The sequence below is a fragment of the Neopelma chrysocephalum genome, unplaced genomic scaffold, assembly GCF_003984885.1.
Source record: "Neopelma chrysocephalum unplaced genomic scaffold, ASM398488v2 Primary Assembly neopelma1_59, whole genome shotgun sequence".
Classification (NCBI taxonomy): Eukaryota; Metazoa; Chordata; class Aves; order Passeriformes; family Pipridae; genus Neopelma; species Neopelma chrysocephalum.
This window is the reverse complement of record NW_020897714.1, coordinates 4,667,304-4,685,981: the sequence shown is the minus strand read 5'-3', so window position 1 is coordinate 4,685,981 and position 18,678 is coordinate 4,667,304. Positions and strand designations below refer to the sequence as shown.

General features: G+C 37.8%; 1 protein-coding gene across 4 annotated transcripts in view; it reads left to right on the top strand.

Moving 5' to 3' along the window:
• The window catches only part of OSBPL8 (oxysterol binding protein like 8), a 93,400-nt gene that overhangs the window by 54,149 nt on the left and 20,573 nt on the right, over window positions 1-18,678 (top strand). For 3 of the 4 annotated variants that reach the window (XM_027679754.1, XM_027679753.1, XM_027679755.1), the window contains 5 exons: window positions 8,050-8,120; window positions 11,480-11,560; window positions 12,423-12,524; window positions 13,756-13,959; window positions 18,464-18,548. In XM_027679754.1, coding sequence (XP_027535555.1) covers window positions 8,050-8,120; window positions 11,480-11,560; window positions 12,423-12,524; window positions 13,756-13,959; window positions 18,464-18,548 — 543 coding nt within the window. Of the gene's footprint in view, window positions 1-8,049; window positions 8,121-10,876; window positions 11,006-11,479; window positions 11,561-12,422; window positions 12,525-13,755; window positions 13,960-18,463; window positions 18,549-18,678 lie in introns of those variants that run through there. The other variant, XM_027679756.1, reaches the window with a different exon arrangement.

Genomic DNA, 18,678 nt, shown 5'->3' with positions numbered 1-18,678 from the left:
AGGCATGAAGAAATTGTAGTGATTTGGTTTTTTCTTTTGCATAAACAGGTGGAGTAAACAGTATTATTTGAGAATTAATCACATTCACACTACCATTGATTTAATTTGTGAGCTGTGTTTCACTTTGTAAGAAAAGGAGATATCTACTATGGAGTAAGGGAGAAGGCAAGTTCTTATTTGCAAGCCAATTCTCGGTGTCTTATTTTTCTGCTTTCCTGCAAACAGAGAAGGTTTCAAAACCTATTTTGTCAAAATAAGGTGTGGTGGGGAAAATAGGATCAGCAGAGAAACACCAAATGGGAAGGAAATTCCAAATATGGAAGAGGGTGCCTATGCAAGGTAGTCATCAGGGCAGAGAAGCAGGTGAACTAAGGAGAAGGAGGTTAGGGAGAGCTTATTTGACTTTATTCTGGTAGCTGCCAGCAAGAAGAGTTTGGATCAGGAGATTTCTAGTCTTGAAGCACAATTTACTGGAATATTTTTTAAGTTTAAAATTTAAGTTGGTCCATTTAAGTGTTTTATTCATTGCATAAAATATTTGGAGCATTAACAAAAAAAGCCTTTTTTGTGGAGATTATTTATTACAACTTTTCCACGTGTCAGGCTGGTTTGTATATATAAATATGAGAGAGTTTTAGAGAAGAAAAAGCAATCACCTCACCTTTTAAATAAGAAATGAAGATGTTTAGGTTGTGGTAATCAGTTGATAAAAACTAGTTAGGTAAGTCCTGAACAGGAAAGTTCAGCATGGCTGTATAATGCAAACCATTGACTCCCTTTTCAGATTTTTGTAGTGTACCACGATATCAAATGGGGAAGCCACATAGCTCATGAGTTTGTGCTCTCTGCAGTAGAAATTTAGGACTTGAAAGACTAAAAGGAACTTGATTTAAGGAATCCTTAAAACCTAAATAAACACCATTTTTGTGTGCTTAGAAATGAGTGGGACCAAAACTGAGATGTAAAAAATGAGATGTGGTGTATTTCTGGAAAAGAAGACCTGAAGCAAAGCCATTCCACTTTAAGCATCATAATGGCTTTGATGAGAGGAGTGTAGTTTTGCTCGGCTTGCTGCTGATTTGGCAGCCTCTGTCTCTTCACTTTTTCATGTGTGCCCTTCGTTTGTTTCTCCCCCCCCCCTTTATATCTTACTCATCAGAATGTGAGGTAAAAAGCTGTTACTGCAACACTCTTATTCCAAGCAGCTAATGCTAACCAGCTTTCACAGAGAACATAATCCTTACACAAATATCTTAACTCATGAAGGAAGAGGGTCCAGTGCGACGTAGGTTTTCTTCATGTGCTGGGGTTTCATCTGTGTTTTCTCCAAGAGCTGATGGCAGAAAGCTTGTCCGGAATGCTTCGTTTGGAGGATATAATGAACTCTCTCCTGCTTTACCAGGTTTGTTTTGGTCTTGCATTTCTTAAAATGTACAGAATAGGATATAATTTCCACTTCCAGTTTTTAAGCTTAAATGAAAGTAATGTACTGAGATGTTGGTAGAAATCAGAAAGAGTATTGCTTCTGTGCATTCAGGTAACAGCTCTTCATAGTGGCAAGATTTGCAGATGGGCAAATGAGTAAGTTAGCTTTTACACTGCTGCAAATCTTGCTTTAAAATGCACTGGTGTATGCATGGAGACTGACTGGAATATTTGTCTTGGTTGTTTGGACTTGTTTGGACTTTAATTACTGATGTTCTGTGATGGGGTTTATAAATGCCTTCCTCCCTTGCGCATTTCACTACCTTCCCCCGCCCCCTCTCCCCAAAGGATTTGCTTTAAAATAGTAAGGTACAACAGAAGGTTTTCATTTAGCTCGAACTGCAGAAGAATCTGCATGCTTGTCATCAGTGGTTTGACGTAAAATGACAAGGTAGAAAATGAGGGCTGAAAACATAGCCTTGCTAAACTCTGTAGGGCAAGATTTTAAGATTTATAACCTCTGAAAGGGCTTGAATCACCTTTTGCTCAGATTTGTTGTTTCCTGAAAATCAGTAGTGGAATATTGAAATAAATTTGTAGATTTTCATTGTCCGTAGTGTGTCCCTCTGATATAGGTACCTGAATTTCAGCAGTTTATTTCAGGAAGCTTCAATGCTTGAAAATGTGTTACCAGGTCACCTCTTCCTGAAAGGGAACATTGTAGAAATTGTGCATACTTACCAGAATTACTCTGTATGTGTGATTTATCTTGTGCATGCGCACACATGCACTTTATTGCATAGTCCCATGGGTGGAAGGGGAGGGACGACTAAAATAGCTTTCACTTTGTATTGCACATCTTCTGCAGTAGAGGTCACTGAATTTGTAAGCCCTGGTTCTGAAGACATGGAGAAGAGTTGGGTGCAGCACATAGGAGAGGTTGCAAACTGGTGATTAGGGGGCTCTCTGCATCAGTGGCCAGTCCTGGCTTGCAGAATCATTGGAACAGTGTGTTCAGCCTCAGGCGGGTGGGAGAAGTTGTTTGAGACATGACATCTTATTAAACTTCCTGTTTTACCCTATAACATTTCCTTTCACTCTACTTCAGGAAATGATTAGCCTTGTGCCAAGCATCTAACACTGTTTTATTCAAGCTGCTCGGGAAATAAAGATCTCAAAGCCTGAAAGCGTGGGGCTGGCAACTAGGCAGATCCTTCCTAACTTTAAAATAAATACATGTAATCTGGTAATTACTAAAGCAAAAAAGGTTTAGTTTCGTATTTGCTTCCTTCATATAGAATTCTGCAATTAAAGCAGAATTGTCCATAAGTGGACAATGAAAGACTTCTTAACTGTTTTCCATTTGTTCTGCATTTTTTAGTGAAAAAATTCAAGTGTAAACATTTAACTAAAAATGTTTTCTCTTTTGGAATTTTTCATATATCTCTGAAGAATTTAAAACATTCTTAATATGCTGGAAGGTGTAGTCTTTTAGACTTGTTTAAAAAAATAGTAGTTGTTGCCTGTCTGAAAGATGCTCATGTGTAGTTACAGTGTTGACAGTCTTTGGTTATTGTTTATTTTATATGGTATTTACAAAAGAAAACACAACTGTGAGAAAATAAAAAGGGCTTTGCTTACTTTTCTGATTACTTCAGTTTCATAATCCATGGAGGAATCTGAATTAGTTAATATGAGACTGTATTCTTAAAACTGGTTGTCAGTAAGCTTTTGAAAATCAGTCAGTTAAAAAGACTATTGTTCCCTGTGTTCAATTCTTTAAAAAGATTATTTTGGGGTTTTTTTCTGACCTGTTTATTATATAGCACCAGTATTGATATTTCCCACTAAATGTAGCTCATACTTCTTCCAGAAGCATATATTTTTTCAGCTCTATTATTTGTTCTTCACAACTGCACATGCACACCAGTAATCAAATTGGGCTGTTCCTTTCTTTTAATTTTGTAGTCAGTAATATTGTTGCTTGGCTTGCTATTTATGATTTTTTAATGCATTGCTTTGCTTTTTTACTAGTTCTTTTGTATGTTGGAAAAGGATCTCCCAGTGAATAGGTATTACTTCTTTTATGGATAAAATAGATCTGACATTAGAAAGTAACGTGTTTTTCTGGTGTAATTTTTCATGTATCCTAATTGCAGATGGCATTTGCTGAGAGGTACAAAACTAGTATTTGAGATGTAAGAGTTACTATGTGGTCGGTTTTGCTTTTTCCCTTGGGGTGAACAAAACCACAAAACTGATTAAAGGGACATATTGTGGGTGCAACTTTAAAGAATAATCCTTGTGTTACGCTTGAAAATTGAAATGTATTAACTGGACAGTTTTGTTTGAAAATGTACCCTACTGCAGACTTTATCCTAAGCAGTCTTTAAGCTTAACTTAATCCTCATTTTTTGTCATCGACAGTGTTTTGAAGGATTTTCTTTTTCTTTTGGTATTGACTACATATTCTGGCTCAGTCTCTAAAGAAGCACTGTTTGATTTTTTTTTTTAATCAACATCTTGTGTGCAAAGAGTTCTAGGTTCTTCAGCTGTGTGCAGTTGTCAGGCTCTTGCATCTGTGTGAAAGCTCATCATGAGTTTTTATGTAGGTTTTGGCCTGCAAGTTTTGGAAGGACTTGATGAGTGCTTACAGTAGGAACACACTATTGGAGAGTTTCCCTTGGCTTCTAAGGTCATACCATGAACTCCAGCTGACTGCACTGGCATTGGGATCAGCTTTCAGAGCCCTGTGCTGTTAAGACAGGGAAGGCCACACTGTGAGAGAGTCGGCTAAGATATAATGTTGCTTTGAACACAATTCCTGGTGTTGAGAACTGCTTTGGACAGTACATAGTGGAGCTCTTAACTCTGAAGATTGCTTTCACGATTGTAGATAGAAAATCATACACAAATTCGAGGGATTTAATAGAGAGGAAAGTACAGAAAGGGACTACATCTCCAACACCTGAATTTCTCCATTGTGAAATGTGAGCTCAGGTTATTTTGCTGACGAGTTTCTGATTGAATTACAAGATGAGAAAGAGAAAGTAAACTAAAATATTAAGTCCAAGACCACTGCTGATAAGCACTGAAGAGCTTGAAACACTTCCTTTTTATCAGACCTTGCCTCTAGCCTCTCATACCCTGGTAGTCTCTGCTCCAGACACTGATTCAATGACTTTTTTTGGTGCAATTTTTAGTACTGTTGGGGTGAACAAAAGCACAAAAACCCCCACCTTTAGAGATGCAGCTTTCTTGGCTTTGCTGTTGTATTTGTCAGAAATCCATAGATTTATTCTTCATAACTGGTAGCAGGAAGAGTGAAAACAGTATTTCTTATTGATGAATCTGTGAATATAATTGTTCTGTTGTTGTTGTTTCCTTGACCAAGCATTTCCATGGCAAAGTGTGTATTGTCCCACATATAACTTTTTGTGATGTTTCAGTACAAATTTACCTCCAGGTGTTGGTATCAAACTGTTCTTACCAAGCACTAAGACTGCTTTCTGGTGTTGAGGTGTCTCCATCTTAATATAGGCTCCCTAGAAAACGTGTCTTTGTAGTGGTTGAGGCTGTGTCTGGATTAGCACCTGAGTTAGGATTAATTTTTTTAACACACATTGTAGCACATGGGGAGAAAAGCCATCTGTACTGTGAGTGAGCTGATCCCTTCTATACAGATGGACGTTACAAGTAGGATGGTGTGGGATGTGAAGTTGACTGACTGGGTTTCCCCACAAACCGAGATGGAGCAGTGCAAGGTGCACCAGCTGGTGCAGCACCCTGACTTGGCTTTGCTAAAGAACCCCTGAGAGAGCCCTTTTCTGTGCATGCAGGTGAGGAAGGAAACAGTGAGTGTGGTGGCATGTGTATGAATCAGCAGGCATGCACACCTCTCAGGCTCAAGACACTGAAAGGAAGGAGGTGAAATTCATGGAAATGGAACTGAACTTTGGTCTTCATGTTCAGTTCTCTGGGACAGAATAGCTCTTTATGTTTTTACTTCTGCTTGGTGATACTGATAAAAAGTATGTGTGAAAATAAAAATGTGTGTGTGTATGGCCAGTCTTCGCGAACGAAGATTTTGGGAAAGGTCTTTTACCTTTCAAGCCTGCGCAATGGATTTTTTAGGTGAGACACAGCATGCGCTGAACTGAGCCCACCCTTTAATCCTAAGGTTCATCTGCCGGGGCCAAGCGAGCTTGGACAATGGCAGTGAGGTCCTCAGGACGTAGGTTTGTTTAAAGTGACCTTCTCATAGATGGATGGCCTCACAGGGCTAACGAGCTCCATCTGCCCGGGGGAGTGTCCCCTGGTGGTCTAGTGGTTAGGATGCGGCGCTCTCACCACCGCGGCCCAAAAATAAAAATGTATGTCTGTTAGATAAGGATGTATAAAATCTTTAAAGTAGTTGCGCTTTAGAAAGCACACCGTGAATTATAACTTCTCTTCTGTTAGAATAATCCTGACTTAGCAGTTCCTCGCTGATTCCCATCACTAAGTCTTCTGTATGTGCCATTAAATAAATCAGTAAAAATGGGAAAGTAACTAGAAAAGGCCTGCATTGCATTTTCAGTGGGAGTTTGTTCCTGTTGAGGAATTTCTTTTGGGTTTTGGGGTGAGGATTAAGCCTCTCTACTATGGTTCTGGTGTGTGTTTGACTGCCTAAGACTGACATCCGATCTAGTAACTTCTCAGTGAACTAAGGCAGGTCTCTGAGGCTTGAAGCAACCTTTGTTTTGTTTCAGCACCTGATAACTAGAGCTGTAAAAAAGTGCTTTTGTATTTGATGTTACATATGAAATGTGGCTTATGGTCTCTAGATCATGACATGCCTTTTTGTGGATTGCCTAGTACTACAAATCTGCCTGTCTAGGTACTTCTTCCCTGTGTTCAAATGGTCTTCTGCATTACAGGTTTTCATTAGCTGAACAAACTTATTGCAAATGTGTTTGAAGAATTCCAAAATGAAGCATTTAATAAACTGTGCATAGAATGGCTTCTGTAAAGATGTGTAAAAATTGTTTGATTTTTGGTTTGGTTTGGTTTGGTTTTTTTAAGGCATGCAGTGTTTCTTTTATGTGAACATAAAATGAAATATTGTATTGCAGCATATAATTTTTAAAAGTCTGGTCTTAATAAAGACTATTTGCAAAAGGTAATAAATATAATGAAAAAAATCTCCAAAAACCAAACCAAAAAGAAACAAAAGACTGATTACCAGACCAAAACCAAGAGGAATCTCTAGTTTCTCATGTAGCTTGAAGATCAACCTAATGCCTCTTTAAGTCTGTGAAACTTCCCAAGACGTGTATAGTTTTAATAATGTATGTAATTGTGATAAATGAATAATTTCTGTATTGTAAGTTGTGGAAGGGTGAAGATATTAATTAAAAAAAAATCCTACGATGAACTAACTACTCAACACTGCTACAGAGAGTTAATAAAAATTCTTTCAAGGCTCATAGTTTGCCTGCACATACACACATTCCCCTGAAGAACGTGAAATCAAGGAGTTTCTCTGATAACTCTTCTCATTACAGAGCTCTAAGTACCAATTTCTGTTTCAAAGTTGGGACCGTGTTCAAACGGGTGCTCTAGAGCGCTTGCGGTGTCTGTGGATGCAATTTGCCTGCTGGTGCAGTGCCCTCTGGTGGGCCGCAGCTCTAGGGCACCCCCGTTACCAGTTGCCTGGACTGTTCCTGAATTCCATGGATCACTTCACGGTTATCTGCCTTCTCTCCGGAGAGTGTGCAAATGATGGCATGTTTACTTACTCGGATAAATGCATTGCACAATTTTTTTTGTTCCTGTTTATAAAAGCTTTAGGCTACCACCACCGTTGTCAAATAAAATGGATTACTGAGATGTTGTGTCTTGTAACCAGAGTAGATGATTTTTCTGCAAGAGGATGCTAGGTTCTCAGTGTATGTTCTGTGGCATGTAGCAGCTGTGTGGCAGCACCCATGCCAGTTGTGAACCTCTTTTCCATAGTTGCACGTACACCAATTCACTTTGGTTTTGGATACTGGTAAAGTGTGGGGTTTGTACTGTAAGTAACAGAAGATAGATGTGAGATTTCAACAACTGTTTTATATAAAACCTTGTACTTAGGCTTATTCAGTGTCAAGTTGAAAGTATAAATTCAAGGCTAATGTAAGGAACCTTTTCCATTTTCTTGCAAAAAAAATGATTGGTGATCAGATGAGCTTTCATGTAGGTGGTATGTAACAATTATTTCTAGCTACAGAAATGAACAAACAAAAAAGTATTCTGCTCTGTACCTGCATGCATGCAGGCAGGAGAGAATGAGAAGATAAAAGGACAAAAGTTGGCACATTATATTTACAGTGCGTCAGGTTATTGGATCGGGCGCAGCATTATCCAAATACAGTGGACTGTTTTTGCCTCTTAATGGGTATTACATTAGTGTATATTGTAGTAGCTGGTACATTTTCAGCTGATGAGACAGACTGGTATGTATACATTATTTGAAAATATGAGCTACTTGCACTTTGCCTTTTTATGCTAAACACAATTTGCAAATTTATTTCAAAGGCTAGCTCATACAAAATGTTAATGTCTTCAGATCATTTGCAACAATGCTGTCTTCTCTTTAAGGTTTTGACAGAGGGAAGGATGATGTGTCACAAAGTAAAGAGGATGCAGCATATTCTATGTCAAAAAGTAAGGTAAGGAAACCAACCTCCTAATTTGGCTTAAGAATGTTAGTGCATAAAGGAGTTATGCATTTTTAATTAAAGGTAAATATACTTAACTTTTGTGTAGAAAATCTTGAAGATTACTCTTCAGAATCAGCAATAGGTTAAGATTAAAGGGAATTTCTTAATATAGCTCCCTGGATGACATCACGTGAAAGTTTATAGTTTAAAGATCAAAGTAGTGAAAATGAAATATGGACACTTCTTCCTGTCATCTTTGGGTGGGATGTTGCTTTACCATATGTAGAGTTTAAAAGCTTTAACTTACCTGGCTCTGTTTCTGTTCTGTTCTGTGGTTTTCTATTTTCTGCTAGGATGTCTTTTTACAGAGGCAAATGTGATAACAAACACTTAAACAGATTGTCAGGGCGCAGCAGGTGTGGGCTGCTCTAGCAGGTGAGGACCTGACCTTGAATACAAGTAGCTCCCAGAGGGAATGGGAGACATGCCTGCGTTTTGCCACTCTTGCGCACAGCTCTCCCCACAGTGCTCTGCTGCCAGGTGGGCACTGCATCTGTTGGAGGTGGTCCTGGCCAAGGCAGCTGTACTTTGGAAACAGAAGGGTTGCACTCAAGGTCTTGACACAAATTTTTCTGTGGTATTTGATGTGTCAGAGCCTTAAAGGGAAACGTTACAAAGAGGTTGAAGGAAAACCAAGAGACTTCAAGATTACGGTAGCATTTCCTGGCTGAAATGGTATCTCCAGAATTAGCTTCTGCAGCTGATGGTGCATTTTTTGGTGTGTAGCTAAGCATTTCAAGCTGTTGGTGTCTTACATGTGACTTGGAATTACAAAACATTGTGTCTTTTAGCTTTACTACATCCTAGAATGGATTCCTTGTCAGGAATATAAAGGAAGTATACTTTACCATCCAGCCTGCTTCTGATCAAAATACTTATTTTGGTCCAGAAATCTAAATAATTTTTGACTTGGAAATCAAATTAATATGGTCTCTTTTGACTTACATTTATTTCAGACACTCTTAATCACTTCTCTTTAACTATCCAATTCCTTTTTTCTCTTTCTTACATTTATTTTTCTTGGTTCTTGTCTTTCGAGGATCTTAAGTCTTTGTGCTCTTTGGTGTTACTTTTGTTTGTGTCTTTCTGCTATCAAAGGTGAGATCAATATTTGTACTTCTGCTAGTAGATATTTTTCTTCATCTGTCTTTTTGCAATTACTGAATGTGACACTTGATTATACTAGTGGAGATGAAGTAGCAGCCCTTCTTTCTAAGTGAGAATGGAAAAGCAGTGATGAGACTTGCCTGGAATCTGGTACTGAATGTACCTCGCTGGGAGTTGCAGCAGGTTCTTTTAAAATTGGATTTTGGATTTTTGTGGTGGCTCAAACCACCACATGTTTTCTTCTAAATTTTTTATCCCATCCGCTTTGTGTAGATGTAGCACTGAGGAAGTTACTAGCATAAAAATACACGGATCACTGACCTGTCTCATAATCCATTGGACAGGTAAATGTAGAACTCTATTCAGTGTCATATTAGTGAGCTTTAAAACTGAGACAATGAGAAAATGAGTTTTTGTAGCCTGTGATACTTACTGGTTTATATGCATGACCTTTGGATTGTCTTGGCTTTCTGTTAGTGAGTAACTAGAATATTTATGAATGTTTTGCTTAAGTTGCTCCATTATAGCTTGCATAATGAGTTCATTACCTCTTCTTATGTGACAGTGATAAGCATTTTTCCCCTCTTCTGTTATTACATTTAAAGTACTGTATTTCCTTTAACATCTAGAGAGAGGAATTTAATTTCAAGGTGTATGCTCATATTAAAGCTAAATTTTGAATGTCAAGAACATACCTTTACTACAAAATGAAGACGTTTGCTTCGTTTTTCTGATATGTATGGAAGTTAAAGAACGTTTACCTACCATTGAAATAATGTTGCGCTACAATTTTTCCAGTTACTGCACGTATTTTGTACAGTAGCTAAGTAGACTCCTGTAAAGTCTTAGTCCTTAGAATAAAAGGCGTGAAAGTAGAATGAAGTTAAATTGCTTTATTCTGCTTGTAAATCTTTAATTTTTGTTTCTTTTTTTTGAGCAGCTTGTGAGTTAAGAGTGCTCAAGTGCACTGTTTTTATTATTGCAGTAAGTTTTCCTCAAAGCTTGCATATTGTTTGATTGTCATTTTGTAGTATTCCAGAATGCAAATTCGGTGAATAGATTTTGCACTGTAGTCTGAGATTTGAAATGCTGAGCAGCTTGAGAAGCAGTTTTCGTGAACTGTCCTTGAATTGAATACACAGTTTAGAATGTTACATTGATTTTCTTATTTATTTGTTTTTTTGACAAGGCAGAAGCTTTGGGTCCACCCAAAGGCTTATGTTTCAGTGCACAAAGAAATAGAACTCTTTGTAATTTATCTAAGTTTGTATGTAGTGGATATCCACTCAGTGTTCTCTGACCTCCAGTAGGAATGATATGAGAACTCTGTGATAGACTCCTCTTTTTCCCTTTTTTTTGCCCCCCCAAAGAGTGCTGTATCCCACAGTGAATATTTGGTGCCTTGATTTCCCTTTTAACTAGTAGACAATAAGTGCAAAGAAGTAAACTTTGAACCTTAAAAGACGTGGAAGAGGCGGGGGGGAGACAGCTGAGGCAGCTTATTGTCCTGCATGAACAAGGACTTGGGTGTCATAAACAAACCTGAGTCTTTTCCCCTGTCTGTTGCCACTGTGAGCTTCTTGGAGATGACTTGCAAAGTAATCAGAGTGTGGGATTAGGGAGCAAGGAGCAGAACGAGTGCCATTAGTGGACAGTTCTATTTTGGTGATTTATAAAGCACTGAATCCTAGATTGAAGAGGCTGTATTTTCCTTCATGAGTTACAGGGTAAGTGCCTCTATAGCAGTCCATTTGGAGGAGCTGTCAAGTAATGGATGAAGACATTGGGATTCATATATCATGGGAACGACTCTTGTGTTTAAACACCAGAATTCTCCTAAAACATTCTCTCTCTGCTAAAATAATGCCAAACTATTCAAGCCTGCTCTATCAAGTAACAGGCTACATGAGCTAAATATATACTGTATGGAGTTCAGCTGCTTCTGGAGGAATCACAGACTTCTTTCCCATAAAACCTATATGAAAAGAGACTCCATAAATAGGTGGTGAACACTTATATTACAGGTTGTGGCTTGTTGCTTTGGGGTTTTTTTAAAGTGGGGAAAACAGTAGAGAAGTGAGTGGGAACGGGAACCTTACAAGCATAACTGCACGGCAAACACTCTCTAACGTGCCTGCATCAGTAATATATCCTTGTATCTATCATTGTAATTTATTTATTGCATGTTTTGTGAATTTCAGTCTGAATCCAAGCTTTTCAATGGCTCTGAGAAGGACATCTCTTCACCTTCAAGCAAACTCACAAAAAAAGAATCTCTCAAGGTGAATTAATTTCCTAGTAACTCCTTATGAACTACAAATGCATTCACATAATTTTACCTTTTTCCCTAATGAGAAGACAAAAATGCCAAATAATCATGAGACTTATGGAATATTTAAGTATCGTGAGAAGTTGTGTTGTTGAGTCTCTTCAAATTTTACTGTACTGTTACTTGCATAATGGGCTTCTATAATGCAGTCTTTAAGATGGCACAAGATTGTAGATAACTCAGAAGATTATAGGATAATTCAGGTTGGCAGCGATCTCAGGATATCTACATGCAATGAAATGATATCAAAGTTACAGTTTGAATGCATTACTTGTAGTTTTTTCACTGCCTTCTTCCCCTTGTGTTGTAAAAATACCATACTCCGCTATTTGGCAGATACCATGTCAGAAGAAACATAAAATTATTTGGCTCTAAAAGAGGGAGGTACATTGCTGCAAATTTCTACTGGGGAGGAAACATAATTGATGGGTAAAGACTACTGATCAGATAATGTACCTGTAAATCTGAATCTACCCCAATTCTCGTTTTCTGCTTTACACCAGGAAAGGAAGAGAGGAGGGAGGTTGGTTTGGTTGTTTATTCTCCCGTGTGATTCTAACAGGAGTTTCAAAGTCCTCGGTTTTAAAAGCAAATTGCAGAAGAAACTGAAATTGGCTACATCATAGCTGCTCTTGAAACAGAGCATGAAATAGTTGTTTGTACCTTGAAGTCAAATACTGTGTTTTAAAGCTACTTCTCTGTATCTGTACTGCAAATTGAATTTAGCAGGTTTTTCCTCACCCTGTATTTGTCAATGCCTTTTTATGCTGATAACTGGCTTATGGCTGTGACATTGTAAATATTTTTATTTACAGGTTCAAAAGAAAAATTACAGAGAAGAAAAGAAGAGAGCCACAAAAGAATTACTTAGCACGATCACGGACCCATCAGTTATTGTTATGGCTGACTGGTTGAAGGTCAGAATCCAAATGTGAAACCTGAGTTGAAAATGTAGCAGCTGCTTGCTGCTTTCTGACCAGAACAGAAAAGGCTCAATCTTTTACTTGCTGTTAATGTTTTTCTACAGGCACAGCAGCCACTAATTGCATCCCAAGGTCTCTGTGCTCAAATCCTAGGGGAGTAATAGAGGAACCTAACTGCCACTTGCTGCAGTCACCCTAGTCACATGCATCTTGCACGTATAGCCATTAACTTTGGATGAGTTGGTTTTGCAATTCTTATTTTGTCCTTCTCATTTTACACTTTGAGGTGAAGCTCTGTTACATCCACGACAGCAGTGAAAATGATTCAGTCAGATATTTGAATACAGGTTTCTTTCTGCATTTCTGGTGATTTTCTTTTCCTCTATTAAGAACTAAGTGGTACAAAAGGCGAGGAATTGATTTCTCAAAGATAGCAGTCAATGTTATCAACAGTAATGCAGTTAATATATTTGTACATATTCCTTATATTTGTAAATATAATCTTTGGATAGAAATAGTACAGTAGTACTGTACTAATAGTGCAAGAAAAAAAACCCTTTTACCTGTTTTTGTTTGCTCCAAACAGTAACTTGCCAGGAAAACATTTCTCCAGTTTTTGCAAAAATCAGTGTAAACAGGCTAAAATATTGCTCAGAGATCAAGTTGTCATTCAGTCCTACAGACACAGAAGTGAATAAAATCCAGAATTGACAGAATTGATGCAAGCAGTCTAATGAGATGTGGAAATTCAGAGAATTGAAAGGTTCTTTTATTTCACATACATGTTGAAGTTAACACCTGTTCTAAAAGCTTTTATCTAAGAAATTCAAATATATATGAGTTAGTTTGTGAATATCTTGCTTTTCTTATTATATCCACCCTGTGTTCAGAGGAGTTCTGTTTCCAAAGATTATCTTGTCTTCATGCTAGTGATATATGTTTCAGATAGGAAAATTCATTAAGGTTTCAGATTAATTGTCGTACTTCCCATATCTGGATGTGTGTATACACGTTTGTAGAATTAAGTACTCATAAAGAAAGAACAGAAGAGAGAGCATTGAAATTGTACCTTTGTATTCTTTGATAAACCTGGATAAACTTTTGATACCTGATAAACTTTGCTTTGAAATAAAAGCTAATAAATAATTTCAGTTTTAATTTTGTTAAGGGGAATGGTTTTGGTATTGATTTCACTCAGATATAACTGTAACTGTTTATCTTCTAGATTCGTGGTACCTTGAAAAGCTGGACCAAACTGTGGTGTGTACTGAAACCAGGAGTGTTGCTTATTTACAAAACTCCCAAAAATGGCCAGTGGGTAGGAACAGTGCTCCTGAATGCTTGTGAACTCATCGAGAGGCCTTCTAAAAAAGATGGCTTTTGTTTCAAACTTTTTCATCCTTTGGAGCAGTCCATATGGGCTATAAAGGTTAGTGGTAGCATACATGGTTCTCAAAGGATGAGTAGCATTAGCGAGCCATAAGTAAAGATGACCTTAATGAAAAGCTGGACTGCATTTTCTGTTACGACTTTAGTGTTTTTTTTATTCTGAATATAAGCCTTCAACATCTTGTCCTGTTCATCAGAAAAACTATTTGATTTATGCTGTTTTGTAAAGAGCTTTAGAAATGTGGTGTGCAAAGGGATGCCATTAAAGAGGGTAATGCCATCACTGGCAATCATATGAAGGAATGAGTGTTTAACGTATTTTACATCAATCAAATTTGAGAAATTAAGGTGGGATTTGCCAAAATGAAAGAGTTGTATTAGAAATGTTTCTTGGTGTCCAACTCTATATTCTTGTAATAAAATGTCACCCTAGTTCAATTTGCTTGTAAGAGTAGAAATTCAAGTAACTTCCTTGTTCAGTAATAACTTATATTGCAACTTGTTAGCCAAGTCTACCCGGTTTTGGCTACAATGTTAGGAAGATAAATACTTTCATCCAGTTCTGATAACTGTTTGCCTTGTCATAGATGGCATAGTATTGTGAGCGGCTCCTATCTGTGTTGAAATGCACAGTATGTGTTCTGCACAGCAAAAGTTTATTTTAATTTCTCATAAGAATCTTTATTTCTTCCTATTACTCATTGTTTACAATCTGATAAACTACTGTAGTCCTTGTTTTGTGTTTACATGGAGAGGGGGTGTGGAAGCACAGCACAAGTGAACATATTTTCCTCCTGAAGTGACAGGAGATGCATTAGATGAGATTACAGTACAATATTAGGAACCTTGTCATAATTAATTAATTATGCCCTCTGCAACATCTTACAATTGTACAATTAGTAGCTATCTTATCTTCTAAATCTTAAATTGATACAGATGTATTGTCATATCTGTTGAATATGCCAAACTGATTTTGTCATCCTTTTCTTAGGGAAGTCAGTCGGTATAATTCCTGATGCTTGTGATCGTTCTGAATTGTTATCAATATCAATGTTATCTAAATTTACCAAACTTAGATCAAATCATGAACTTGCTTTTGAATAATTTTGTTTTATTATTGATTAGGAGGACTTTTCAGTAATTAGTGATCTCACATTTGCAGAATACAAACTTCATATCCTTTTCCAAAGCTGTAGTGTTTGGTGTTAACGTGCTTATTTATGACATTGCAAAGTGGTGGCCTGTCTGCAGAAGATCAGAAATCAGTCTTATATTTCTTTATTGTTTGGCAATGAGAAATGGATTTGTTTGTTTTTTTAACTAGATATTTAGAGTTTAGAGGACATGCCCCACCAGATTTTTACTTTTTTAAGGTAGGTCAAATTTTAAACCTGAACCAGTTGATATTGTCCATTCTAAATGTGCTGAGAGCTGGAGTGGCATTTGTTCATTTTGGTATGGCTATTTGCAGTTGAGAATTACTGGATTTTATTAGATGAAAGGCCTTGAAGTTTGAAACCTTTTTCTGCCTTGTTTACCTAGTCAATCATAATGTCCTAGTTACAGATTTATTACCATGAGGCAAACTTACGTAAGTGTAATAGCAATTGACTGATCTAGAGTAGATTTTCCAGAAAGAGCCTCAAGTCTAAGGCAAAATGAGCCTTGTTTGAAGTCAGTGCAGGAAGATGGCATTGCAAGAAACAGGTACAGAGGTGTTAAGTGTTAAGTACTGCGGGAGATTTTCTCGCTTGAACACACTTCCTATAGTGTGTCCTTCTGGCAGACTGCAAATTCTCTCCTGCAGTAGTTTGTGACCAGTCACTTCACATGCTCCCTTAAGCCTGTTGCTGTGGTTCTTTGATGTTCCTCCTGCACTCTGAGGTAGCTGATGCACTGTACTTTGTTTTGTCTTTCTCATGTGCCTGGTCCTGATGCCATTTCAGTTTCCTAAAATTATTAACTAGAAAAGTTAATACGAATAATTTTTTGTGAGTAAATTTAGTCAGGGGTGGCTGCTGATCAGTTTTCATTGCTGTTTTTGAATGAAGGTTCATGGCATTTGAGTTTTATTGGCATGAATATTCTGTAGGAAATAAACTTCAAAAGTTTTTTAATCTTATGGAATTTTTAACTTGACCATTGCCTTGAAGTAGTTGTAGCATCATCCATCAGGAGCAGTCAATCCAAATAAAGTTACCTAGCACATGGAAACTAACGTGCCTCTTGCACAGAACACTAACATACTGAAAATTGATTTTGAAACCATAAGGGGTGGTATCAAGGAAAAGTATCCGGTGCCTTTGGAACAGTAATCCATTAGAGGAAATCAAGATCCATGAGCAGTTATTTAAATTAAGTCAACATACGTAAATGTTCACTAAAAATTACTCATTTGGTTTTAATGTAGTATTAATACACTTGGGGGAGTGTAACTTTCTTGCATTAAAAAAAGCAAAACCAGACACCAAAACCACACTTCATCTCTAAATTACGATGGCTTGGTACAGAGTAAGTAGCATACCCTAAAGTGCCCGCAGTATGAACTTAAAGGACAGATCTCATGAGCAGAAATCTGCCCTTAGTCCATGTCCTGTGACCCAAGAGTTTTAAGAACTTGTGACAGCTGAGGCCTGTGCACAGTGCTGGTGCCATGGCCCCTCCGTGCAGCACCCCAGCACTTCTCCCACCCCTGCCTGGCGTCGTGCTCTGCCATGGTGCTCTCCCCTCCTCAGGTGAGAGTAGGCTTCTTCCCTGCCTTCCCACCCTTAGGATGAGCAGTGGCCATACATAGGGTTGCCTCTTCTGGTTCTTGGTACCCACTAACTCCTATCCAGTGTTGCTGCTTCACCAAAGACTTTTCGTAGGCACACCTTTCTGCTCACTAAGAGGGAGACTGAAGTTTGGAGTCTTGTTTCTAACACCCAATTGCTGTTACTCTATGCTGACTCTTTGTGAGTTTCTGAACATCATTTACACCAGCACTAGCTTGTCTGTATTGGTATTTAAGTGCCACCAAGACTACTTGTTTACCCGCTTCTCACCCTCAGAAAAGTTCTGGCTGTTTCATTTGCTTGCTTCTAAAATAATCTGCCTTTTTCTGCTTTTGCTCAAAACTTCTGCTGGCTTTCCAATTCCCTCTTCTGAACATTGTACTGGCTTTTCATTAGGCTTCTCTGGGGGAAAACAGTGAAGACCAAAGTGTGTTAACTTATCAGTTAGGCAGACTTAACCCAGCTTTCAGTGATAGCTTCAAGTATGTTTATACAGCCCTCTTTGCCTATCAATTGTCTTAAAGTTACCATATGTAAACTTTTTTTTGAAGGGGCTTTAAAATGGTTATTTAACATTTTATTCCAAAATGAAACTTGACAGAAATGGAAAGGTCTTTTGGATTTTATTTTTTTTTAATGTGAAATGTGAAGAACTTCATAGTGAATATAAAACTTTGGCATTTGATATCCTCTCTGTATCTTTTGGTTGAACTTAATGTCACGGTTGCTGATGCCCTTTATAGATAGACTTAAGCATCTAAATGTCTTTTTTGTGGACCCAGTCATCATCTTATTTTTTTCTTGATAAAATGACAAGTTTACAGTTAAGCATCTGAATATTATGTGGAATTGACTACTGCATAGGTAGAGAAGTTGAAGAGGGAGAAGGGAGGGAGAAAGGATTAGTGGGTTTCAGTAGCAATACATAGCAGTTATTTCCCTTTTATTTAAATAACAATTGACTCATCTGTTTTCTGAAGACAGGCAAAAATTGTGCAGTTCTGGATGCTGTTGAGACACCAAACATGCTGGCATATAAAATAAGCATGAAGTAGATCCCTGAGTAAGACCTCCCATTCTTTGCAAGGGTTTGGCTTGCACTGGTGTCTCTCTATTCTATGAACCATAGCATCCTTCTATGAATTGAGAGAAATCTTTACTCTCATCAACAGCAAATGACACTTGAGGGGGAGAAAAGGCAGTTGCTGTACAAATGTGAGGTCTTCCACTAGGCAATATTTGTTGTAAATCAACTCACTTATATCAGCCCATAGATATGTCTTTTGTTTTGCTTGTTTTCAGTCTTACCTCTTCAGCTGAAATATTGAGAGGAAGAGGAATAGCCTGTCCTTTGTGATCTCTTTACACCAATCTGCAGGAATTCCTGTGCAGTGAGGGTGACCCCCATGCCATTCCTTTTGATGCTTTTGTCATCTTGCTATAAGTAGCATCAGCAGAGCATTTCCATGTTACTATGCCAAGTCTGATTTACACACAAAAAACCCAAAAAAACCACATCAAAAATTTTTTTAATCCCAAAGACCATTCTTTTTAAAGTGGGCTTGAATTCGGTCCTATACTTAGAATGGAGACTTTGAAGAAGAAATCCAGTAAAAGAGGGCTGTCCATCTTTCCATTCATGTCTTTGTTAGATGTTGCTGAGTGACAGTAAATAGCCATGCAGTGTGTCAACTTGGTATTACATTGAATGATAAACTGCAAAACTGAATTAAAATACCTGATGCTGTTCCTTGTTTTATCTGTTTCAAGGGTCCCAAAGGTGAAGCAGTTGGTTCTATAACTCAGCCATTGCCCAGCAGTTATCTGATCATCCGAGCCGCCTCAGAATCAGATGGTAAATAGATGTTTCATTATTTTTCAGCAGTGACAACAGTTAGTTATTAGAAAGAGGTGGTTTCAGTTGTCTTATCATATCTGTTACAGCATTTTGATTGCAGTTTAATTGTTGTTAAAGTTCTCCCCTA